The sequence below is a fragment of the Verruconis gallopava genome, assembly GCF_000836295.1.
Source record: "Verruconis gallopava strain CBS 43764 unplaced genomic scaffold supercont1.19, whole genome shotgun sequence".
Classification (NCBI taxonomy): domain Eukaryota; kingdom Fungi; phylum Ascomycota; class Dothideomycetes; order Venturiales; family Sympoventuriaceae; genus Verruconis; species Verruconis gallopava.
In genome coordinates, this window is record NW_015622155.1 from 171,501 (window position 1) to 196,088 (window position 24,588).

At 50.2% G+C, this 24,588-nt stretch overlaps 7 protein-coding genes across 7 annotated transcripts; 5 read left to right on the top strand and 2 right to left on the bottom strand.

The window, feature by feature from the left end:
- Positions 1–150: 150 nt before the first annotated feature.
- On the top strand, positions 151–2,282 carry PV09_05860 (uncharacterized protein). The gene is made up of 7 exons (XM_016359419.1): positions 151–556; positions 620–689; positions 752–787; positions 857–989; positions 1,044–1,142; positions 1,206–1,262; positions 1,323–2,282. Exons 1-7 carry the CDS (start codon positions 525–527, stop codon positions 1,817–1,819), a joined length of 924 nt encoding a protein of 307 aa, XP_016212668.1. The 5' UTR covers positions 151–524; the 3' UTR covers positions 1,820–2,282.
- A 187-nt stretch (positions 2,283–2,469) lies between these two features.
- Positions 2,470–5,108, top strand: PV09_05861 (uncharacterized protein). The gene is made up of 2 exons (XM_016359420.1): positions 2,470–4,630; positions 4,699–5,108. Exons 1-2 carry the CDS (start codon positions 2,647–2,649, stop codon positions 4,917–4,919), a joined length of 2,205 nt encoding a protein of 734 aa, XP_016212669.1. The 5' UTR covers positions 2,470–2,646; the 3' UTR covers positions 4,920–5,108.
- PV09_05862 (uncharacterized protein) lies at positions 5,018–7,064 on the bottom strand. The gene has a single exon (XM_016359421.1). The coding sequence runs from the start codon at positions 6,738–6,740 to the stop codon at positions 5,109–5,111; it is 1,632 nt and encodes a 543-aa protein (XP_016212670.1). The 5' UTR covers positions 6,741–7,064; the 3' UTR covers positions 5,018–5,108.
- A 747-nt stretch (positions 7,065–7,811) lies between these two features.
- Positions 7,812–10,276, top strand: PV09_05863 (uncharacterized protein). The gene is made up of 2 exons (XM_016359422.1): positions 7,812–7,835; positions 7,900–10,276. Exon 2 carries the CDS (start codon positions 8,339–8,341, stop codon positions 10,139–10,141), a length of 1,803 nt encoding a protein of 600 aa, XP_016212671.1. The 5' UTR covers positions 7,812–7,835; positions 7,900–8,338; the 3' UTR covers positions 10,142–10,276.
- Positions 10,277–12,662: 2,386 nt separating this feature from the next.
- On the bottom strand, positions 12,663–13,208 carry PV09_05864 (uncharacterized protein; the record flags this gene model as incomplete). Its single annotated transcript, XM_016359423.1, has 1 exon — positions 12,663–13,208. The coding sequence occupies one exon, from the start codon at positions 13,206–13,208 to the stop codon at positions 12,663–12,665; it is 546 nt and encodes a 181-aa protein (XP_016212672.1).
- Positions 13,209–13,536: 328 nt separating this feature from the next.
- On the top strand, positions 13,537–15,646 carry PV09_05865 (eukaryotic translation initiation factor 3 subunit E). Its single transcript, XM_016359424.1, has 3 exons — positions 13,537–14,112; positions 14,168–14,763; positions 14,855–15,646. Exons 1-3 carry the CDS (start codon positions 13,627–13,629, stop codon positions 15,069–15,071), a joined length of 1,299 nt encoding a protein of 432 aa, XP_016212673.1. The 5' UTR covers positions 13,537–13,626; the 3' UTR covers positions 15,072–15,646.
- Positions 15,647–20,810: 5,164 nt separating this feature from the next.
- On the top strand, positions 20,811–23,653 carry PV09_05866 (uncharacterized protein). Its single transcript, XM_016359425.1, has 3 exons — positions 20,811–21,119; positions 21,370–21,678; positions 21,732–23,653. The coding sequence occupies exons 2-3, from the start codon at positions 21,605–21,607 to the stop codon at positions 22,978–22,980; spliced, it is 1,323 nt and encodes a 440-aa protein (XP_016212674.1). The 5' UTR covers positions 20,811–21,119; positions 21,370–21,604; the 3' UTR covers positions 22,981–23,653.
- The last annotated feature ends 935 nt before the right edge of the window (positions 23,654–24,588 follow it).

Consider the following 24,588-nt stretch of genomic DNA (forward strand, 5'->3'; position numbering starts at 1 on the left):
TCCGTCTTTTCATCATGTATGGAAAGTCGCGCGGATATTTTTTTTTTTTTTTTGGAAGAATTGGTTAGGCGATCTTGTTTACGTAGTCTATGCGGCCTAGAACACCAGAGCTATGCGGTTTCTCTGTCAGCGAGTTCGGCAACCTGCCTGCATCCACTAAGTAACTTTCTTCAGTTCCTGAGAAACTTTCCAATCTCTCAGTCATAACGAAAAAAAGGCTGCGACATCCTGTGCTTTCGTCTTCCGAATTAAGCGATAGCCGGCTAGACGCAACGCAGCTCTTCCATTCTCGACCAAGTGCCAAAAAGTCAATTCATTGTTCTCTTGAAACTCATTATCTGATCAACTGATTAACCTACCATCCTGTACACCTACCTTGGCCATCTCATCCAAGGTCATCGTCAATTCAAAGTGCGCCTAGAGCTTCTCCCTCCCATCGACCGGTATTCCATCCTTCTAAGCGCTGCTCGTTTATATCGGATACAGTGGCGTCCGCACAAGTTCAAGCGGTGTCTCCGCGGCCTATGGCTGCGCCAGTTGAGGAAGAACCTTATGAGTATGTCCAGCTATTTCATCCGACGCAACACCCGATGTCAATGGCTAAGACGATTCAAACCAGCTATGAGGGACTTCCGCCAAATTTCTCGCTCACGGCGAACATGGCCGCCGGAGCTTTCGCGGGAATCGCTGTATGTGAACACGCTTAACCGAGATCCGCACCGATGAGAGCTAATGGAGACTCGAATTGAAGGAGCACACAGTCATGTACCCGATAGACTTGATGAAGGTCTGTAATAACTCATTGTCTTACTAGACTGATCAAGATTGATGACCAGGCGCACTGACATGCCGGCAGACTCGGATGCAAATCGTGAATCCTTCTCCGACGGCCGTGTACACTGGCATCAGCAATGCCATGCTTACAATCTCGAGGGTAGAAGGATTTCGAACCCTCTGGCGGGGGGTCTCAAGTGTGGTACTTGGGGCTGGTTTGTTCTGACAGTTTTGCACATCGTAGGCGGCGCTGACAATTGGACAAATAGGCCCGGCACATGCGGTTTATTTCGCAACATACGAGGCAGTCAAACATGCGATGGGCGGAAATGCGGGTGCGCATCAGGAACACCATCCCTTGGCAGCAGGTAGGGCGTTTCCAGTGCCACTCGTAAACAGTTCTATTTGCTGACACTTACCTTTCTCTACAGCTGTTTCCGGCGCTTCGGCTACAATAGCGAGCGATGCACTGATGAATCCCTTTGATGGTAAGGTCACATCCGCAAAAATGGCATCTAATTGAAATCTTTAGCTAACAAAAACTCAAGTCATCAAGCAGCGCATGCAACTCCAGAATGCTCATTATCGCAATGTCGCGCAATGCGCGAAGCACGTTTTCCGCAATGAAGGCCTGCGTGCCTTCTATGTCTCCTACCCGACCACTCTTGCCATGACTGTCCCGTTTACCGCAATCCAATTCACTGTCTACGAGTCTACAGTTAAATTTCTGAATCCCTCTGGCAAATACGACCCGTACACACATTGTTTTGCGGGAGGGATTGCAGGCGGTGTGGCTGCGGGCATTACAACGCCCTTGGATGTCATCAAGACGTTGCTGCAGACCAGGGGAACTGCGCAGGACTCGGAATTAAGGAATGTAAAGGGTCTCTGGGAGGCTGCATCCATTATCAAGAGAAGGGATGGTTGGAAAGGGTTCTTCAGAGGGTTGAAACCGAGAATTGTAACCACGATGCCGAGCACAGCTATCTGCTGGACGGCGTATGAGATGGCAAAAGCTTTCTTCATTGCGCGGAACGAATCCTAAAGGACGGATTCTACGCTAGGTCACGACCTGTTGCGTCGCTGGAACAAAACCACTTCGTTCCAAGACATGTCTCCGATAACCCTAGGTACTCCATCGGGCGTCGATCTGCTCTAATAGTTTTTTTTCTGCTTGATATAGACATCGCCAGAAACGTTCTTGTGCCGTTTATGCAAGCATGGCGAATGAGGGCTCTGGATATCGGATCTATTGGTCCTTGTCACATGCATATATAGACAAACAACGGGATACGGCGTCTTCCTCTCTCCTGTGCGTAGGAACAATTTTACGGGACGATGTCAGAAAAGAAAAAGAAGTCATCAGGGCGCTTTTCGCTACAACAACGGTGGAGTTATGCTTCTAACCAACGTAATACCTACCTCCGCACGGTGGCGAGTCGGCGCTGAATTCTTTTCTCGTGTCTGGCGCTCAAGATTTACAATTTCAACTGAGTTTGGCTTTTCCATTGCTGTTCGACACGATGTATGAATGTTGATAAAGCGTTTTGAAGCGAGATGGGCGGATTGCCAAAGTGTTCCGTGTGATCGATTCGAAGGTGGTAGCGTGAGGCTGCGGTACTAGTTGATGGGGACATACGTCATGTGGCATTTCGTTCCCAAGATCGTTTAAACTCTGAAGCCGCAACCCAGCTGGAGACACACGCAGCCTTACATTCTACAACCGTCCCCACTGCTCCTCCTCCCAAGTCGGACCTCTTTTCCAAGTTCGCTTTCTCTAACTATACAAACATGCGCCTGCACACCCGCCACAAGGAATAGGCAAGCTCTGGAAAACGGAAGAAAGTAGAAAACAAGAAATTAGGCTTCAAAATGTTGTCTCGAAAGCCTATCAATTATATGCAGAAGACGTACGATGACTGTTACCTCGTGTGTTCGACCGCCGTGTATTTCGAGACACAAAATAACGAAGCCGAGGCCTTACGGAGCTGGAAAAATGCACTGGAGCAGATTCGCTACCACAATGCGTACAGGCTCCCTGCTGGTTATACGCCCAAGAGCGAGACCGAGCGCGCTCTGATGGAAAGCTTGAGGCAAATGGAGGAGCAATGCAAAGAGCGTGTGGATTTACTCGAAGCACTGAAGAGGAGTCGAGAAGAGGTTGAGGATAAGGACAAGAAAGAGAGCAGCGTGAGAAGCCTCCCATGGCATAATGGTGGCGATCCTGTGACCATCTCGAAAGTGGACGGTTGGTTGGGTGGAGGGACGGTACCGCCTAGCTCGTACGATGCTATCTCGAGGCCACCTCCGTTGCCGAATAGACCGTCTTTACCATCACGACATGCAAGTCAGGAGGGGCGTGCCGTCGCTCAAAGGACGACAAGCTTAACATCCCCACTACCAGAGCCTGAGCTGCCCAGCCTCACTCCATTCGCGAGTAACTCAAGAATATCTTCCAAATCCTCTAGAACACCCAGCCCGGATAAAAAAGAACGCAGCCTGTTGCGGACTCTAAGACCAGACGGCGAACCCAAGAAGAAGAACCTCCCGATTCGACAGAAGGCTCCTGTACCAGCTGCAAAAGCCGCCGCTCAAGCGTGGGTGCCGAACCGACCCGCTTCGTCATCAAGCCTCGTCGTCCAGTCTTCTGATAACGCAGCCAAAGCTGCAAGCAGAACTAGCCTTTCGCCCAGCAACGCGGCTAACACCAAGTTGCCCAGGGACAGAGACAGGTTGCGGAAATCTGAGCCAGTACAACTACCGTATCGAAAGGAGTATGCTCAAGCTTGCCAAACTCCAATAAATACGGAAGATGCAATTGCCACTGCAAGAAAGAGACACGGAAGGAGGTCATCCCCGCCTGAGGCGGAACATGCCTCTGCAAATGATTATTCTGAAAACTCGCCTGCACGGTCGAACGTGGAACTATCTTCAGCCCTTAGCCGCGAAGAGGGAGCACGTGTGAGACGGAAGCCCATTGCCAGACGCCAGGAGGAGGAGCCCGTTATCTTAGGTGAAGAGTCCTCATCGTCTCCAACTTCAAAAGGCCACCGCAGCTCCGATGACGATCACCTCGTTAGCCCGGATGAACGTCTCTGGAAAGAAAAAGTGAATCGAATTATGAAACGACTTCCAAAAGGCGTAGACGAGGCATCAGCCAAGGCAATTTTGAACGACATTGTTGTACATGGTGATGAAGTACATTGGGACGACATTGCTGGCCTTGATGTTGCTAAGAATGCACTGAAGGAGACAGTTGTATACCCGTTTTTGCGCCCAGATCTCTTCATGGGTCTCCGCGAGCCGGCACGAGGCATGCTGCTTTTTGGCCCCCCAGGTACGGGCAAAACCATGCTCGCCCGGGCGGTAGCCACCGAATCTAAATCCACTTTCTTCGCAATTTCTGCCTCTAGTTTGACATCCAAGTTCCTAGGTGAGTCAGAGAAGCTCGTTCGAGCACTGTTTGCGCTCGCCAAAGCTCTTGCTCCGTCTATAATTTTTGTCGACGAAATCGATTCGCTCCTCTCATCGCGGGGGGACAACGGCGAGCACGAAGCTACTAGGCGCATCAAAACTGAATTTCTTATTCAGTGGTCTGATCTTGCACGCGCAGCGGCTGGACGAGAGCAGTCAGACAGGGACAAAGAGAGAGGAGACGCAAGTCGCGTACTAGTATTGGCCGCAACGAATATGCCGTGGGCAATTGATGAAGCAGCAAGGCGGAGATTTGTTAGAAGGCAATATATACCGTTACCTGAGGACCATGTGCGAAAAATGCAGATTGAGACATTGTTGGGGCATCAGAAGCATGATTTGACACCGCGAGAGATTGACCAACTTGTGAGGCTAACAGTTGGTATGCTTGCACCTTCTCTTTCTTCTCATCTCTTCTGTTTGGCTCGTAAATACTGATTCAATGTGTAGGTTTCTCCGGCTCTGATATAACAGCACTGGCTAAAGATGCGGCAATGGGACCGTTAAGAAGCTTGGGCGAGGCATTGCTCAGCATGAGCATGGATGATATACGTCCGATTCAAATGCAAGACTTTATCAATAGCTTGAAGAGCATTAGACCGAGTGTTTCGAGACAAGGTCTTAAGCAATTTGAAGACTGGGCGAGAGAGTATGGTGAGAGAGGCGGCTGATGCACGAGTATACAATAGTATGCCGTTACACTTAAGAACTGAATCGCTTAGGAATGAATAAACTATCCCCAGTGGTCGAAAAGTATGCGGGCTCACAATTTTTTAAAGTCGATGTGATTGTAAAACATAGCATGGTATCTATCGTCATTACATATTACGACGGAAATGAATAAAACGTACACCTGCCAGTTACAGCCAAGCCCAAAACTTCTCCCACGCATTCCGTGGCTCTGGCTCATCCCATACTATGGCATCAACCTCCCTCCTACCACTATCCAGATCCATGTCTTTCAACTTGACTAACTTCGTCCTATACAACGCCCAGTGCCCAACAGCCAAAACAACAAACAAGATTAAGCTCACATAAGCAATGAAAAAGCTCTCCGTATCCCAAGGGATAAACGACGTGAAGCCTTGCGTAAGGATGATGAGAATATTGAAGAACAGGCCGTAATACGCTGCCCAAGGCTGGAAGGGTGCTTTGTAGGGAAGAGCGTCGCGAGACATGCCACGAACGTGCAGTGCACGCATGAAGCGGATGTGGCAGTAATTTATGCAGGCCCAGGTGATGAAACCGGCTACAGCAGTTATATTAAGGAACCAATTGAAGACCGTGCCGCCGTTGTTGCTGAGATTCATGAAGCCCAGAAGTCCAAAGGCTGAGGTCATGGCTACGGCCGCGTAAGGTACGCCGCCCGCAGTGACGCGCTGAAAGAATGCCGGGGCGAGACCCTCGCGGGAAAGGGCCAGAATGATACGCGAGCCAGAGTAGACATTTGAGTTTGCTGCGGAGAGCACAGCGGTGAGTAGGACAGCGTTTATGATTGATGGAAGCACCTTAATGCCAGCAAGCTTGGCTGCGATGACTAACGGGGAGGCAGAAGCATTCGAGCTATCAGTAAGAAGCTCCTCGTTGTCATATGGCACGAGCAAACCAATGAAGAAGATGGTCAGGCAGAAGAGGAAGATGATCCGGTAGAAGGTCTTACGGATCGCAGAAGGCATTGTTTTGCGCGGGTTGGCAGTCTCGCCAGCGGCAATTCCAACGAGTTCGGTTCCTTGATAGGAAAATCCGGCCTGCACAAGCACGCTCCAGAAGCCGATGAACTTCGCGAGAGGCACATTATTCCCCACTTCTTCGAGAAGTGATGGAGCGAAAGGACCGGGGTGGACCCAATTGTGGAAACCAAGATACGGCTGTTGGCCGACACCGCAGTCGACACAGATAGCGAATATCATGAAACCGAGGATGGTGATGACTTTGATGCTGGCGAAGAAGAATTCGGCTTCACCATAAGCTCGAACAGGGAGGAAGTTGACCGCAGTAAAGATAAACCAGAAGACGCCAATCCAGATTCCAACGTTCAGGGTTGAGTCCCAGTATTGGATAATCAAACCGGAAGCAGTCAACTCGAGAGCGAAGGTGACGGCCCAGGAAAACCAGTATATCCAACCCATGGCGAAACCTAATGTAGGGCTAACAAAACGTGACGCATATGCTGTGAAGGATCCAGCGACGGGAATGTAGGTGGCCATCTCGCCAAGGGAGACCATGACGGAGAAAACAATGGTCCCGACAAATAGGTAGGCAATGAGACAGCTTATGGGACCTGCGGTGGCCAGAGCACTACCAGAGCCTAAGAATAATCCAGTCCCGATAGTGCCGCCTATTGCAATCATTTGTATATGGCGGTTCTTGAGGTTACGCTTTAACGCCTCAGTCTCTCCAATCTCAGAGGTTTTGTCGCTGCCGACGCGACTTGTCTCCAGGCTCTTCTCATCCCGCTCCCCTTGCTTCTCGAGGTCGCTGTTGCCGTCCATTTTCGAAGTTCTTCCCGACACTGTCACCAGTCCTTTTGAAGGGGAGAAAGAGTCTGAAGAGAAAGAACGAGATCTAACAGCTACAAGGGGGCCACCTTAAACACTCGAATTTGGACGGTCGAGTGGGGATAATTAGACGTCTCCACAAAAGAGAAGAGTAAAAAGCTCAGGACGGTCGGCCAGGATTGAGAGAGCATCATGAAAGGCTATTTAACCGTGACCAAGGTTTGAAGATTCTTCACGCCGCTAATCAGAATGACAACGGCAATTTTGTCAACTCCCAACAGTATCGAACACGGCTTCAGCTAAGGTCAAAGTTATAGTGGGTACCTGGTCTCGGGCGTCAAAGGGCGTGAGAACGGCAACATTTCAAAGCACAGCGGGAGCAGCCGATGACTACAGGGCATATTGCCGTCTACGGTATCGTCGATGCGCGCTACAGTTGATTTTCGCACAGGGTTATGGCAACGCTGGGTGGCATGATAAAATTTCTTCGCGCAAATTTGCGCTTAGGAGGAGGCGATTCTTCTAGTGGGGACCGACGGCAGCCGAGAGACGACGCGGCGGCGGATCAATGGCACCATATCAACGCCACTTGAGTTTGAAAAGGCTGCTGTTGAGGTTCCTCTCTATTGCCTTTTGAGTAGAAGGATCGTCTGAAGAAAGGCTTTTTCTGATCACCACATGGCAATGGTCGTGCATCAACATTTTTTAGCGTACGAATTCCGAAGTGGGATATGGAGAGTCGGAACCGGCCTAATTTGCTTCGTCCGTGCCCGAACATCCTGAGTATGACTGTACTCGGTACGCTCAAGGCGTTCACGGAAGATCTTCGGGAACGGCTTGGCTTGCCAGTTTTATTCCCGGTATACTGGCCCTTCTATACTTTGAAAAATCAAGACAATTGTGCAAATGTAGCAGTTGGCGATACAGATGCAACATGAATGCAATTGCTCCTTCACAACGCCAAGATCGTTTCGTGAAAAAATGTGGTACCGGCATCCGCCGTAGGTAGAGACGTAGACGCAGGCATATAGCGCGGCAGCACTGTCAATTAAGCCCGGCAAAAGGAGGTTCTGTGGAGCAAAACCTAAAGTGAGTGCTTAGTCGATTCAATATCCGGCAACATACCGATCATTTGTGGCAACTAACTTTCCAGCGAGAGAACGGGTCGACCTCCGGATGAGATGTCCCCAAACGTAGCTGCTGGCCTCATCGTTACATCTCGCACACGACGCTCCGTTTCAAATATAGATCTACGTTAAATCAGTCATTTTTACCCCGCACTCAGAAGGTCATGGATCCACTGGATATTCATCCTACGGCTCTGATGCTGTACAATCTAATTGGCCATCTCGGCCGCAACGACTAATCATCCAAATCTAGTGTCAAGGTCGCACACACAAGGCGCCGGACGTCGTTGTAACATTCCGAGTCCGGATTTGAAGCTCCTGTTACTACATGAAAAGATTCCGAACATTTTGCTGGTTCATATCGCAACCTCTTAAAAGTTCCTACGCGATATTGAGAAATGAATCAATCGCGTCCGTCTTTACTTACACTACTAGCTGTTTAACATCAGTATTTGTGAGCTCAACATGGCCATGTTCCCGAAGACTGGTGTTCTCGTGGAGGCAGAAGAGTTCAAAGACTATGGCGGATGGATAATAGATTCTCAATTTGAAGCCGAGATGGGTTCGCCATATCTCCTTGCTCATGGGAATGGCGTGCCGGTAGCTGATGCGACGACCTCGGTCAGCGTCAAAGACAGCGGTGAATATCATGTCTGGGTTCGCGCTAAGGATTGGGTGCCCGGACACCACCCTGGAAGATTCTCGCTTGCTGTCAACGGAGAGGTACTTGGTGTAGAATTCGGAGCGAATGATGCCGACTGGAGCTGGGAGTTCGGAGGCAAGGTGCGGATCAATGCCGGCGATGTCATATTACGACTCCATGATTTAACGGGATTCTGTGGACGATGTGATGCGATCTTTTTGACTCAAGAGGCCAAAGCTCCACCCAACGGCAATGACCAGCTAGAAAAATGGAGGCGACAACTTCGTGGTCTGCCCTATGAACCAACCATTGCTGGACATTTTGATGTTGTTGTAGTTGGAGGAGGCTTACCGGGCTGCGTCGCGACACTGGCAGCTGCCAGGTTGGGAGAGCGAGTTGCGTTGGTCCAAGATCGCCCGTATTTAGGTGGAAATGCGAGTATTGAGATTGGCTTAAGCCCACGAGGTGTCGTGTCCGCACTGACGGACGAGGTCTACCAACGCGACGCGACGGGAGACTTGATCGCCCTACAACTTTTGAAGGCCGAAAAAAACGCTTCAGTCTATCTTGAGCATTCTGTCATGAAGACCACCGTTGCTGGAACCAAGATTGTGTCAATAGATGCCCGTGATGCGAAGAGTGGGAGGGAAAGTCGTTTTTTTGCACGAATCTATATCGACTGCTCAGGAAAGGCCATACTAGGCCTTCTTAGTGGCGCTGAGACGTTGTTTGGTAGAGAATCACAATCCGAGTATGGAGAAAGCCTTGCCCCAAAGCAGAAAGATAACATGCATCATGGCAACACTCTCTTCTTCCGCACTCGAATGGCCAACAAGCAGGTTTCCTTCCCCGACGTGCCTTGGGCAACAGAGGTAGCAAAGGATTATGCCGATCTTAGTGGACAGCTGATGCAACCAGGACATGAGAACGGACCTGGTCCTCGAATCATCAAACCTGCACAAATTCCCCAACAGGCTGTCGCGAAGCGGATGAGCTTGCCACTCACGCATTACTGGGAGTACGGTCAAAAGCTGGACCCGTATTCGCAAGGTGAGCATATACGCGATCACTTGCTCCGAGCCGTCTACGGCACCTTTTCCAACGTGAAGCGCGGAGATCCTCAAAAGTACGCCAACCTCACGCTTGACCACGTTGCTCATGTCGCAGCACAAGGGCAATTTCGGCGATACAAGGGAGACTACGTCTTGTCGGAGGTTGATATCCGCAATCATCGTAGATTCGATGACGCTGTCGTTCAAAACAGAGGGGCGTTCTGCCTCCACTACGGGGGCCACGAAAAGTACGATTTCCGATTGGCATGGTGGGAATGGGATGAACGCGATGGGAGGGATTATGAAATTCCTTTTCGGTGCTTGTATTCTGCCAGCATCTCCAACTTGATGATGGCTGGCAAGCATATCAGTGTGACTCATGTGGCCGGATCCAATACGAAGTTCATGGGAAACGGTGGCGAGCACGCGATTGCAACTGCGGCAGCGGCTCATTTGTGCAAGAAATATCGATGCTTACCCCGAGAGCTGCGACATCAGCATATTAGCGAGCTTCGTCTTTTATGTTCAAGAATTAGCGAGAGAAGCCTGCCAACAGCTAAGAGCCATCTCTAAATGAATGACGTTTACCGAGTTGATTTAGGCAGTTCAATAGTAAACAAATTATGCTTAAGCTCATCTGTTGGTATTCTGAGCCATGTGCTTCTATTATACGAGACTTCTTTCGGCTAAGTCAAAGCTAGAGTCCTCTCTTTCTACTCTACTAATCCAGTCAATAGGAGAAATTTGACTTACAAAATGCCCTTGCTACCCCACCTCGATCGCCCATTCACCAACAGCGCGCTGCTGCGGCGTCCGCATCGCAGTCAAGTGACCTTGTCAGACCTGTTCTCGTCAGCGGTACCTTGGCTTGGCAACGACTTTATATGGACCACAAAGTTTAGGGCCGTGTTCAAATTATTTCGCACGCACAATAATTAATGTTTCTGCGCGAGATGCATATAAATGATCTCTTTTAAGCTCTTTCGGATAGAACAAGAACTCGAATTTGATCGTACGGCGTGCTGAGGCTGCAGGAAGCACTCTGCCAAAGGCGCGCATTGGTATGCGCAACACGCGTAAGTTCGGAAACAGATCTGGCCAGTTTCTTTGAACAATATTCGAACCTCCGCTGCAATACGCTACGCTTCTATATTCAGATATTTGAAGCCGAGGAAATCTTGCATCGAAGTCTTCTAGGGGTCTACATGAGCTGAGGGAAGTGCCCACTGCCTGATCAGCAACTTCAGAAAAAACTCCTGCAATGCAGTGAATTGGCACCATATATCTTGCAGTCTTCCCTCATAGTTCAAGTATATGCTGACTAAATATGGAGCTTCTGTAAGTGACCAAAGTTAGTGAAGCGCAAGAGATGATCAGCTCCAATTTTACTTTAGCGACTATTAGCACAGAGATATCTTTATTCCAAGGTACGTTTGAGGCGTTCAGAATCGTCGTGCATTATATCGGTTGACTCATCGCTCTCAATAAATAACTCTATCAGGGTACCAGGCAATCGTGTGGGGATGCTGTTTTCCCCCCTGGCGAATTGACTAAGCCAAGTACTGGCCGGGCCAGATCCTACCAGTTCTTCATTCATGTAAGACCGTTCTGCGCTTTTCAGGACGTATTTTGGCGGATATTGAGGAAGCTATCCAGCTTTACAGCTCAATTTCATTAGATTTGGTAAAGAATCAATGAAGTTTTGCAAGTACTGGTCCTTCCAGAGCAGTGGGTCACAAAGGTCAATCCAATTCGCTTGGAATCCTTCTCCAAACCCTGATAATGCTTCATATCTTGTCCCTTGGAAGCCTTGAAGAGGATTCGCAGCTTGGAAAGCGTTGCTCGCAACGCCTATTCGCCGATGAGGAATCGTCGTTGTAGCTTCTTCAACTTTAGCAGCTTGATCCGTGTTTACCTTGCAAGTTCTGAAAAGCTCAACGAGATGATTAAGATATTCTTTGATCTTCTTCGACTCGATCGTAGTCCTATTAATTCCACTGAGATCGGGATACGGCACTTCAAGGCACCCTCATAGAGCTTTCCTTGCGCTCGAGATGGTACAAAATGTTATCCAGGAGTTCATTTGAAAAATAGATCAAATACTCTGCTTGACCATAATTATGGCAGATCTTGTGTATGAAAGAGAAACTGCAGTTGAAGAACGTAAAAGAACCACGAGCACTGTGCTGTTTAATTTCAAAAATCTTAAATACTGACACGATAAGTCACTCATAGATGAATTTGAATCCGTACTTTGCACAGACTCAGTAGGAATAAATGAGCATTGATAAGAGTGAAGGTTGGACATATCAGTGCCAATATCAAATTGCCACGAGTTCGAATTGACGAAAACTTCGAGTTGGAGCAACCATTAACGGGTTTCATATATCCTCAATCTTGTAGACCTCATAAGCAACTACTTCATAAGGATGTGCCCTGGATCTCATTTTAGTCTCCGCCTCTGAACCGGCATATGATGATTCTTCAAAAAACCTACTTCTTTAATGCCTCCACTACTCGTTGTGCAACGTCCCTTCCATTAATCACCGTCTCCACTCTAATCTCCTCAAGCTCTTCCAACTTCCCAAGTTCACCTATGTTCGGCTTCGCGCCATCAATGGGTCTGAACTGGCCTGTTCCAGACGTCTGGAAGCAACACTCAGCGTAGTTCGGGTATCGACCAGCGCCCGCGTCAAAGATGGCTTTCTTGCACACATTGAGAGCTGTTGGTGGAACAAAGAAAACGAGTTTGAAGCGGGGAACTGAAGATGCCATGTTCTTACGGAGACAAGAGATTTTTCATAAAATTTGTGAGCAGTGGAATGTATGTGCAAATTGCAAGCAAAATAGGCGGGGCTCCTCACTCAAACCACACGTGACGGCGTGTATGTTGGCCCAGGTCCACCATCGATACTGCCTTGGAACATATAAGCAGCGACATCTAGAACATATTTCGAGAATAATTCGATATGGTGCCAGAAGGGCCGAGGCTATTCGTTCTTCGCGTCCTGTTATACAAGCTCCATTTTCGTCCCTCTTCTGCGTAACAGACTGCTCTAGATGCTAATAGTACAATACCTTGTGAAGCCGCTTTTCAGAAACCTTTCTCTGCCAGAAATCTTTCAATCTTTGCCTTATGATGACCCTTAACATACACATGCCCTGTCACCTTCCCAATCCATACCTTTTCCGCCTCGACGCCTAATAACTCGCGGATGGCATCACGCAGAGGCCGTGCATCTCCAGAAATCTTCCGTATAATGGTCTCCTTTCGTGTATTCCCGTTCCTCGTATCGTGGTAGACAGGTAGGTTATTCGAAGGGGTTCTTGATACGTGATAAGGGAGAAGGGGTGAAGAAGAAGGAGCCATTTCAGTAGAGCCGGAGGCTGTTTGTGATCGCTGCGACCGCATTGAATCTGACGGGATTTCATTTTTCGAGACCGATCTCGACGAGGGAAGATCATTCCCTAAGTCATCAACGGCGATGTTATCTGACAATCGAGACGCTGGTTCATTCGTGTTGTGGATAGGAACGATGCGCCTCGGTGGTGTTGTAGTGAAAAGCGCTCTTCGCACTGGCGCCGGACTTGAGCTAAATATCGCTCTATAGAGCCCTCGACTTGATGTTCGCAACAACATGATGCTCTACTGCTTTCAAAATCTTGTGCGCGTAGACATGGGCGATGAACGTCCAGGTTTTGTAACGTGTTAACGACACTCGAATTTGCGTCGTCAATTGCAATATCGTGAGATTTGTACCAATCTGAGGGTTGCAAGTGGATGGCAGGTGTATCAATAAAGAGTTCTGCTGCAATGGAAAAGGGTGTCGCGGAAGCAGTACGAGACACAGATGAAAGACTATGCTCCGTGTCTGTCTTGCTAACAAAAAGTTCCCAGGGCGAGGCCGCCGCAGGCTGACCACTTTTCCGGTTTTCCTCCGCACGAAGGGCCCCACCAGGGGATCAAAATTCTGAAAGCTAACAACAGAGACGCCCATACACCACGATCGGCGTCTCGACACCACACAAGAAATCGAGCGTACTTCCCCGTCGCAATCATGGCAGACTCGAACAGCGCATCGGAGGACATTGTCGAGAAGTACGATGTCCTCCCCAAGATGATCCAATATCTCGACAGACACCTCATCTTCCCACTGCTTGAGGACCGAGAAGACACAACGGAGAACAAAAAGCTCAAGGCCGCGCTTCTCAAAGGTACAAATATGTTCGATTATTTGGGCAAGTTGGACGCGGAGATCAAGGGTCTGTCACAACCAGCGAAGGAGTACGCACAAAAGCGGGATGAGGCGATCGCGAAACGCGATCAGCTTGCACAGCAGACAGAGAAGCTGAGAGGACTGCTAGAGGATGAGGCAGTCGTATCAAACTTCAGGAGTGACAAGGTGGCCAACTTGAAGTATTTGGAGACGGAGCATGGCGTCACCAGCGATATGGTGAACGCTTTGTACGATTTTGGCAACTTCCAGTACAGCTGTGGCGAGTACGTGCAGGCTGCCGATTTACTCTATCAGTTCAGAGTCCTGGTAAGTTACTCCCCTGTCGACATGACCAGAGAACGTTTTCTAATCCGAGCGACAGTCAACGGATAATGATAAGGTCGCGTCGGCTACATGGGGCAAACTTGCCTCCGATATCCTCTCGACAGAGTGGGAGACTGCTATGGAGGAGATCACGAAGGTCAAGGAACTCATCGACACACGGCTCTTCAACAACCCACTTGCACAGCTGCAGCATAGGACATGGCTTCTCCACTGGGCTCTCTTCCCCTTTTTCAACTACGAAGGAGCCCGCGACACCCTTACAGATCTCTTTTTTTCCCCAGCCTATATCAACACGATACAGACTCTCTGCCCGTGGCTCCTAAGATACCTCACTGCTGCTGTAGTTACTGGACGATCGCGTACCAAAAACTCGAATACGTACCAGAAGCAGTTGAAGGACCTAACGAAGATCGTTAACCAGGAGGGCTACGAATATTCGGACCCCCTAACACAATTCATCAAGGCCTTAAACATTGACTTCGATTTCGAGGAGGCACAGAAGAAGCTGGGAGAGGCGGAGCAGATTCTCGCAGAGGATTTTTTCCTGCGTAACTTGACCGACACCTTCGTTGACTCAGCACGCCATCTCATCTCGGAAAGCTACTGCAAAATCCATCAACGCATCGACATCAAGTAAGCCTCCTTAATCCCCTTCTCCCCCTTCCCTTCACATAGTCATATCGTGGAGGTACATTGCTGTGAACCTACTGACGCCACGCTGCAGGGATCTCTCGACCCGCCTTAACCTCTCGCAAGCTGAAGGTGAAAAGTGGATCGTAAACCTCATCCGTGACACACGCGTGGATGCGAAAATCGACTACCAGCAGGGCACGGTTGTGATGAATCATCCACCACAGTCTGTCTATCAGCAGGTTATCGAGAAGACGAAGGGCGGCTTCTTCAGGACGACTGTCATGTATGCTGCTGTAGGCAAATCGTAAAGCCGTCATTACTTTTCTGTCGAGCAGCTTCTCAAGATCCTGCGTCCTATCTGCAGCAAGCCTGGATCGATTCGTTGGACGATGTTGTTTCCGGCGATCAGCTGCAGACCTAGAGATTGGTTGTTTGAATCACAAGTGTGTGCTAGGTTCAAATCTAGCGGTGCCGTTTTCGCGTTGTGAGCACTGCAATCTTCGGAAATGCTTGAGCCCGATCGGATCTTCATTTCAAACACTGAGAATGAAGTGTACGATGTGGCTAGATGAAAACCAGTAGGTGATGAACCTGGTTGGGCCTTCCCATGTACTTCTGCACGTAGACGCGTGTTTTGCGTCAGGTCACACTCTGAAAGTGGGGCTTTTATTTCGTTTGTTCGGGATGAATATAGCATGAGCATGTATGGCATCACCATGAGGGCGTCATTTTTCTAAGGCTTAAACAAGTAGGAGTGTGGTGACTGGAGTAAGCCGGCTTCGCGTCATATACCGTAGGCAGTTCAAAAAACTTAGACAACATCGCGTGAATTGTCTGAGCAATGAAGACTAAAGGATTGAAATGAATAGAGACAGTGTCACCTTCCAAAGCCCTTATTCCGCCATTCATGCCAACAACATACCTACGCCTGGAAAGGGGACACAGGAGCGGGTGAGAAAGTGCAGACAAAATATTTGTCGACATTAGGGTACGCAAAGCGAGCGCAAGCTGAACCAGAGCCGTCGCTCTGCTGTGCTACATTTGTCCAGCCGAACTGCTGTGAAACCCCCTCCCTTGGAGGTTCGCCCTGGGCCCGCGGCCTCGCGTAAAGTTTGCGATTCATCATATCACAGCATCTACCGATAGGACGGAACGACGCTTTCACATGCTCTGCAAGATCGTGCCGAAGTCCTTTGGTATGCGAGATACTGTGTGCTACTCGCGGAGGAGTCACGATGTGAACTGTCGCAGAACCGTCGTCCCGCAAGACGCGACAAGGCCTGGCCGTGCCCTTCCGTGTTGCCTCTGCCCTGCAGGATCAGCGCGGCGGTGAGATTGCAAGGCTTTCAGCCAGCGGGTCAGGGGAGCAAGGCGAAGTGTTGAACGGGTTCATGAAGCGGGCGCGGTTCGTCTTGGAGTGTGTTGTGTTTGCAGAGCCAGGCCGTTCACAGCAAAGGATCGCTCGTGATGGTCAAAGGGCAATTTCCAATTTGACATCGACAGGGCTATGTCCTCTTTAAGTAACTCCTGCAGAACGCTGTCAAGATGTTCAAATTTAAACCGACTACGGGTTCTGTCTCAGGAGCCACCTGCAGGACTCAATAACGTGTTCTGTAAGCAGGTGAACGAGTTTAGTGACAATAACCTACTTGCCTGGACGAGCTGATCTCTACTCTCTACAAAATATTGGTATCTGCTCCATCCTATGGTCCAACGTGCTATTCAGATCTGTACTCCGTGTTTACTCAATGAACACGAACTGAGTACAAATTTGAACTCGTTGGGCGCATATTCCTGAGACAGAAGGGAGGTGATCAAGTAAAATTGGTGTAGACAAAGTATGCTAACTAAACTGAGGAATACCCCAACCATTAAGATTTCGAAGTGCTCCAGGCCTACGCTGCTGGAAGAGGAGCCTTCACAAAGACAAAATTAATTTTGTGACTAAGTTTGGCCACTGAGACTCTTGGCCTCGATCCTGCTGATGCACCTTACGGTGCTTGCCATCGTCTCCCAGTGGAGTGTGTTGGGCTGGCAAAAATAGAGATAGCCAGACTTTTGGAACTCCGGTAAGATACATCGAAGGGCCATCTAAAAGCGGCCCGTCTGCTCTAGCAGCGTGAAGTCTGGCCCTGAATAGCGCCACTAGGGTTCTCAGCCTTGTCCGACGGCTCTCCAAGATCCACAACAGATAGTACAGCTCATGGCGTTGGGCGATCTTGGAAAATCATTACCGTTCACAGTTGCGATTTGCTCACGGATCCTACCAGGTCCGTAACTAGACGTAGAATTAAGAGTTGCTTTGTTCAAATGGTTGTTTGAAAGAGCCTTACAAGAACCTAGCCACTCATAACGAAAACATAACACGGATTGGCAAAGCATGTTGGCTCGAACTACGCAAAGGGGATAAGCCCATGATTACTGAAGTGGGTAATTCTTCGACAGGACCCGATATCCAGGTGACGACACCAGTACAAACACCATAGGTGCGTTTGTAAGTCCTAATCAAGCGTTATGAAACAAAGTACGCGATTGTGCCCAAACATACGGAACAAGCGTTTTTTTTTTTGGGGGGGGGGGGGGGGGGCGGCCGTAAAGTGGGGTAGACAGATGCTAATGGTGGTTCTTAGATGTGGAATATGAGGTGTTACGAGCAAGAAGCTGGGCGAAGTGGTTTTTTCGATACTCTCGTATGTGTGAGTGGCAAAAAAAATTGAGCGGTCAACTCAAAACACCGGTGCAGTTATGGGGACCTGGATGCTCGGAAGTAAGCTGTCGTGTCTTCTTCGGAGAACATACAGGGCAGGACCTCCTCACTCATTGCGTGAAGTGTTCTACACTCAGAATTAAAGTCATACGAAAGATGAAAAACGGTTTTGCTGCAGCCACGAAGAATAGAGGAGCGTCAGCAAGCCGTGTTCTCGCCAAATGTCTAAAGCAGCGAAAGTATTGCTGGCCTTGATTCTTGGACTAGCAGGTTTCTAGAAGCATGATTTGGCGATTGCTGTTCTATAAGCTAGTGGCTGATAGGCTGATGTTGATCTGACAAGGTAGCAGGATTGCGAGACTGTGTACTTGAAAGTAGATACTGGGGACCCCAGGTCGAAAATGCAAGCCGCGAAGCTAGCGGTAGCCCAAGTAATAATGCAGGGAGTCGCAGTTGGTGTTGAGCTTCGCTCTGCCGCTGCCGGACCACGCTGGCGGAGCGAAGTGGCTCCGTCGTAACAACAGTCCAGTTGCTGGGGCGAAGCGGACTGATGGTGTCGCTGCTTTGGGCCTTGCCACGAAAGAGAGCATGGAGACGGCTCAACTACGATTGGTCCTTCATTGAGGTGATAACACTTTCCCTGTTCTTATCGTTTAGCACTTTGATTTCGTTGAGGGTGAAGCATCGAAAATGCGATCAACACGGGTGAATAGATGTGGCGTGAGGTCTTTTGATAGGAGGCTATCGCTGGAGCCGAGGTGCGCATTTGCAAGGGATTTCGTTACGCTTGTGTCATCACAAGGGAAGATGCAGGTGTTAGGACATCGCGTGTAAGCAGAAAATTAATTATCGCGATAACGTGCTTCGGGGTGTGGCAACGAGTGGGTCGTTGTGCCTGGGGGTTTTGTCTAGGATACAAGTCCCAGCTAGGTGACCTGGACGATTGCGGAAACCAAGTGAGAGAGCATCACCCGAGGCAACCCAAAAACAATACGGGCCAACTTGCAGATGTGCATGTTGCTATTCTGCTATACAACAGTTCGGGTGGACAGGAAAGCGATCTTGTCTCGAGAGGCAGAACGAGTCCGGCACATGATACAGGGCTGATATGAGAGATACAGAGCACTGGTTCACCGTTATCTAGGTCTACCTCTCAAGCTCCGGCTAACTGGTCGCATGGCAAAGGTGAAAAAAATATAGAAATGTCCAGACAGGAGCGAAATAAGTGTTGTCGGCATCAGCACAAGCAAATGCATCGAACAATAGCACCAACCAAAGAGGAATTAAGCCTTTTCTACTTTTTAATTCCTGGACAAGTTTGAGGCTTGGACTGGGAACATAGTCGACCAAGATGTGCAGATTCCTCCGCCTCACGGCCACGCTTGTCATCAAGGGAGGTTGGTTGGTGGAAGGCAACGGACTAAACCACATCGATTGATAGGCCAAAATGATCGCACACCAAAGTTCGAAGCATTAAATAAGCGCCCGCGCGAGCTCCCCACTATGGCTGAATTGGTTAACTTGAAGTTAACTTGTGCAAAGCTGATGACATCATCTCTTGCTCTAAGTTAAGCTATAATGTGTCAAGGAAGCCTGCGCTTTGTGTCTGATGAACGGGCAACTTGGCCCCTTGGTACCGAAGTCATCGTGATGGGATTTTCCGGATAAACAACTTTTCGATGATGCGGCAGATCGTACCACGCGATCGTCGATAATGGAAATCGCATCCTCCGAGAGAAAAAATTGGTTCCTGGCCAGCGGCGCGATCTGGAGGGTGCAGATCCATCCACGATCGAGAAAGAGAAATCAGGCACTAAAATTTTCACAGCACAGTGAAACGTACCGTACATAGTTCAAAATACAACAATGCAGGCGCAGGAACCCTTTCCACTGATCTCATTTTTTTTTTGGGGGGGGGGGGGCGGGGGATTCTTGTCCTGTTCGAGCTCTCGTCCATCTCTGTTCTGATTTGTTCGAGAGGACACATGCAGCCAGATTGAATGCAGGTCGAGCAGAGCTGCTTGGCAGATACGCCGACCGACTGTGCTAGGATTCTCCCACCGTGTCCAACGCAGGCACGGAAATGCTGACTTATCCCGACAGACTTCGGGGTGCACCAGCGTGGCGACGTGGACCGGATTGGCTCTTCGGGCGTGCCTCCGTACGTACATGTTGAAAGGCACGAGCAGTCCACTCTACAGTACTCTCGCGTGCGCTGGGGGCTGCCTGTGGTTTGGACCATCGTCGTCTTTCGTTGCAATACTGTATGCACCCAGCGGAGACTGCGTGTATTTGAAAGGCGCGGTCAATGGCGGTCGCCTTCAATTGGATCCACAGAGAGCGCCGAAGAAATAGTCAAGTCGCGTACAAAGTTCTGATCCACAGGTACCTCGACGCTATATGACTTGCGCAAAGATACGTGTGCGGATCGCGATTACGGACGAAAAAGAGGACCACGGATCAGGGGTTAGGGAAGAAAATGAAATGGTTGCTCCGAAGAAAACTAAGCGCGATCGTCGATCTGACAGAGAGGTGCAGATCTACGTGGAGAATGCCACGCCATGCGGAAGCAGGAGCCATGGCGGCTGTCAACGCCATAGCCGGGGCGAGAAGGGATGTGAACGAGTGACGCAGCGTGGAAGGGGGCGAGAAGAGCCGACGGCTGGGGCGACGTGCAGCTCGCCTATCTGAAAGACTCACCGATCGCAGCGTTTCGGCCGATTACAGTACGGTATGGAACAAGTCAGCGGGCTGCTCTCTTGCTGAATCGTACGTTATGGACAATACAGGCAAGCACAGCTCTGCGCGGTTCCGTACCGTACCGTACAGTGCGGTGCAGTACATTACAGCAGAGCACAGTGCGTGTTTGTCTACGTGTGGGAAAACCTGGCCGGTCCGATCTTGGGCGGGATGGGTACCGTCCAGCAGCTGGCGTTGGCGCCGGCACTGGCTGCTGCTCCTTCTGTAATAAACTCTCTAGTACTGTGTGTACCACGGTATTGAAACGCACTGTAACGTACGATACGATTGGCCGGGGCGGATGCCAAAAGCGGCGATTGACACACGGCCCTCTCTGCCCACCCCCAGCCGAGACGCCCGATAGCTTACCGTACGGCCCTTGCGCACAGGACCGTGCGAGGGAGGCGCAGTATAGAACCGTACAGTACAGTACAGTACAGCACAGCACAGCACAGCCGTCCCAGCATCCGCGGATGGACGGCGTTGCGGACGTGCATTTTCACCCGCTTGCGCTGTCGAACCCAAAATCTCCACCAACGCCTGGCCCTTTAGCGCTGCTGCTCCCCTTCGAGGCTAACCTGTAGTCTGCCGCGGGCTGGCTGGCCTGGCAAAAAGAATGGTTCAGTGATGTCGGCGTCCTTGTTTTCTTTATAGCTCCTCGCCCTCAGTTCCCTCTCTACGAATCTTATCGTCTCTCCATTCTTCTGCCCGTCCTTCCACCCCTCAAAACTCTCGTCTTTTAGCCGAAGCCTCTTGAGTCACACAAGGTCTGCGACGCGGTAGACGGGCCTCCATCTGATCATCCACAAGTGGTCCTGCTTTGTCCACAGCCTTCCTGTTTGGCCGCTCGTTAAAGTTTTCCCCGCCGTTGCGACCCAGACTTCCCGAAGTCCAGCCTACACAAGTAGACGTGAGTGGCAACGCCCGTATATCTATCTGCCCGCAACGCACTCGTCCCCTCTCCTCCGCGCGCATGGCACCTTTTGTCGCTGTCTCTGCGTCGTTGCCGAGTTCCATCTCGCTTTTGCCACTGCCGCTGTGAATTTGATTTCTATCCTGCTATTCTTGTTGCTTGCTTGCTTGCCTGCCTTGCGTCGCTCTTCCGCGCTTGAATGATCCGCGCTCTTGGTTTTGATGTTCTTACCGGCTAATCCCTCTAGCTTCAGCACTGCAACGGACCCTTCAAGCTTTACTCCTACGTGCGGAACTTGCCTGGCTACACCCCTCTCCGCTTGTTCTGTTACCTGTCACCTTCTGCTCCCCATCTTGTCATTAGTCTCGCTGCTGTTGGTTCTCGTCGTTCTCGTTCGTTGGACAAGGGCGCGCCGCTGCATCACACATGCTTTTGGTTGCCAGACCATAGCTTATACACACGAACCTTCTGCAGTCACCAAGATGCCGCCAATTAGAGCACCGATAAACACGAAGGGGCTGAAGACGGAGAGGACCCATGAAGAAAATCAGGAAAGGTTTGTTCAATACTGGACTCCTTCGCAGCCTCCATAGTCTAATTGCCATTCAGAGCATACATTGCTGCTTCGCGACGGAGCGATCGCAGCCTGGAAGCGCGAATTGAATCTGCAAGACGTGCATCTGAGATTCACAAGAAGCGGACTGGCCGTGCCTTGCGTGTGACTGAGCAAGACGTTATCAACGAGGAAATGTACGAGGAGGAAGACGACGACCTGCAAGCACAGTATCGAAGGCTACAAGCTCATTTGGGATCGACCGCCGATGCCTTTAACGGACGCCTAAACGCCTGGATTTTAAGCGCCTACGGCACCAGACAGATGGCCTTGGCTGCTCAGAACGGTATGATGTTCAACCCATCCATGTCAAACATGCCGCCTCCAACAACTCCATTCTTCGCGTACCAGCCACAGCAACAATCATCGACAGGGGCCATATCGCCGGGTTTGACGCAGCGTAACCAATCGTACCGTCAGGCGCCTTACCCTCCACAGCACCAACGTAGTCATGAGGGAAGATCCCATTCAATTTCGTCTTTGCCTGATAATCCGACCCAGTCAGTTAAGATGGAGCCCTCTGCCAATGCTCAGACGCTTCAGCACCAGCGACGGCACTCGATGGCTACAGGTGTGGACGAAACTTCAAGTTCGGGTACTCACCAACGCCCCGGAGACATGGGAGGTATGCCAATCTCACCGGCAATTCCAGGCTTTCAACCTGGCTATCTCGGCCACCCAGCTTTCACGGCCAACTCGCAACTCCCATGCGGAGGTTTTCCCATGGGAACTTCAACCTACGATCCGATGATGAGTCAGATGCAGGGTTCGATCAGTCCATTGACGACCTCTTTGCCAGTCGAGGCGCAGCAGATCATTGGCACGTCGTTTGATCCTCACGGCCAATATACGCCAATGTTCATGAACATGTCGCATGGCCTACCCGTCCCTCAAGGCGTCAACTACACGTATCGACCCAACTTCGGCGCGTCCGACTCGTCTTCAAACGTCAAGGACACGTCGGACGGCATCAACCAGACTCTCTCGCCGAACCCAATGGCGTCGCCTACTTCAAAGATTGACGCCAGTATGGACAACCTGAACACACCTACGTTATCGAATGGCTCGCTCAGCTCTAACGATATGTTGAACCCGCACTTCGCGACCGCCGTGAACCTAGACGGCAACTACGGACTTGGCATGAGCTTCGACAAGACCCCAGCAGACACGAGCACGAGCGATACTCCGGACGGCTTCTTCAATGACTGGTTCGACTCTACGACAGTGGATGAGCCAGCGCAATGACAAATGGCTGTGTCCGCAGGCCGTGTTCAGTTCTTCTTCCACAAGTCGTCTTCCTTCTTCTGCTTCCTCTTCCGCCTTTGTTGGGCACCTCGATCACTCTTCCTGATTTATTTTGATATGAAGATACCCATTTCGCCTGAACAGCCTAGGTGGCTAAATTTTTTCCCCCCAATTTGCCGTTCAATCATTTATCATTTCACGCAAACGTTTGGCTCTCACGTTCTTGGAATGGCGCTTAGGTCTCTGGGGGTAACGATGCATGGCTTTTCTTACGATCCAAAATAAGCAACAACGATTATCGGACACTCAAAGGCGTCCTTTATATATATATATATATATATATATATACGTTTCTGGCGTTGGAACATTGCGGCTCGCAAACTTGCATTTTGGGCAACCGGACTCTGCTCTCCGAGTTTGTCTTTGGATCAGATTGAACTTGCTGCAATGCGGCACGTGTTGGTCGTGCTTTTCCCTCTTTGTCTGGCCACGAAGTTTGTAATGCGAACCCGATACGGGTGGAAAACAAGAACTGGGCGTGGTTTTGGTCATTCGCGTATTTATTTCATAAGAGCGCTGTCCTGTATTACACACGTATGAAGATCTCTCCACTACATCTCAGAGAGCGTCGTATTCCAGCCTGGTAATCCGGCAATGATAATGTCTTTGAACAGTCCTTTCCACTCGCGCCTATTTGCCGTCACGGGTATCTTCGAATCGCGATATTTTCTTTTTTTTTTTTTTTTCTGGAAGCACGAAAGGGCCACGCCATGGCACTACTTTGGATCGTTCTGAGTTGCGAGTAGTGTCTTGCGACTTTGTGCGGCCTTTGTCCGCGGAGCACAGCGCACGCTCGACGTATTGGTCCGCGCAGCAGGGAGCTGACTCCGCGCAGGCTGCAGGGCGCACGGCTCCAGAGCAAGGACCATCCTCCCTCCACCGGCCGCCTCTAGAATGTGATCCGCACGACCCATCGCTTAGAAGCAGGGTTGTCGATCGGACGGAACGGGAGAAGAAGAGGAGCCGGGGGAGGGGGAGGGTTCAAAGAAAGATCAGGAAAAGGGAGTTGACAGGTGCTTCGCTTTTTCTTTTTTGCGACGGGGAGCCAAAGATCAGCCAGTGTCGTCCTAACGGGAGGGGGCCAAAGGGAAGGAAAAGTACTAGCCACCCTTTCTCTCCAACCACGATCCCGCCTTCCAGGTCTGGAGAGGGCTTGTTCTAGTGAAAGACGGGAAGCACCAGCGCGGCACGAGCAGGCGGCTTGGACGCTTTGTTGACCTTGCAGAGAACTGTAGCTGACAGTTGTCAGGCCAAAGTCAAAAAAGGTGCCCAACTCCCAGGGAGAGAGAGAGAGAGAGAGAGAGAGAGAGAGAGAGATGGGGGGGATCGAATCCTGGCGGGTGCAGAAACGTAACCGTGGATCGACAGCGTGAACCGATCGTAGCACGTCAGATCTCCGGGTTACGTTTTGTTTTCCATTTTCCTTTTCTTTTTTTTCTTTCGAAATATTTTTCTTTTTTGTTTACGAGACGGGAGGCTTGAGCTCCGCCCGCAGCAAGGCGTTGTCAGTGTTCGGGTGCGCGCCCAGGCAAAGCGAAACAACTGATT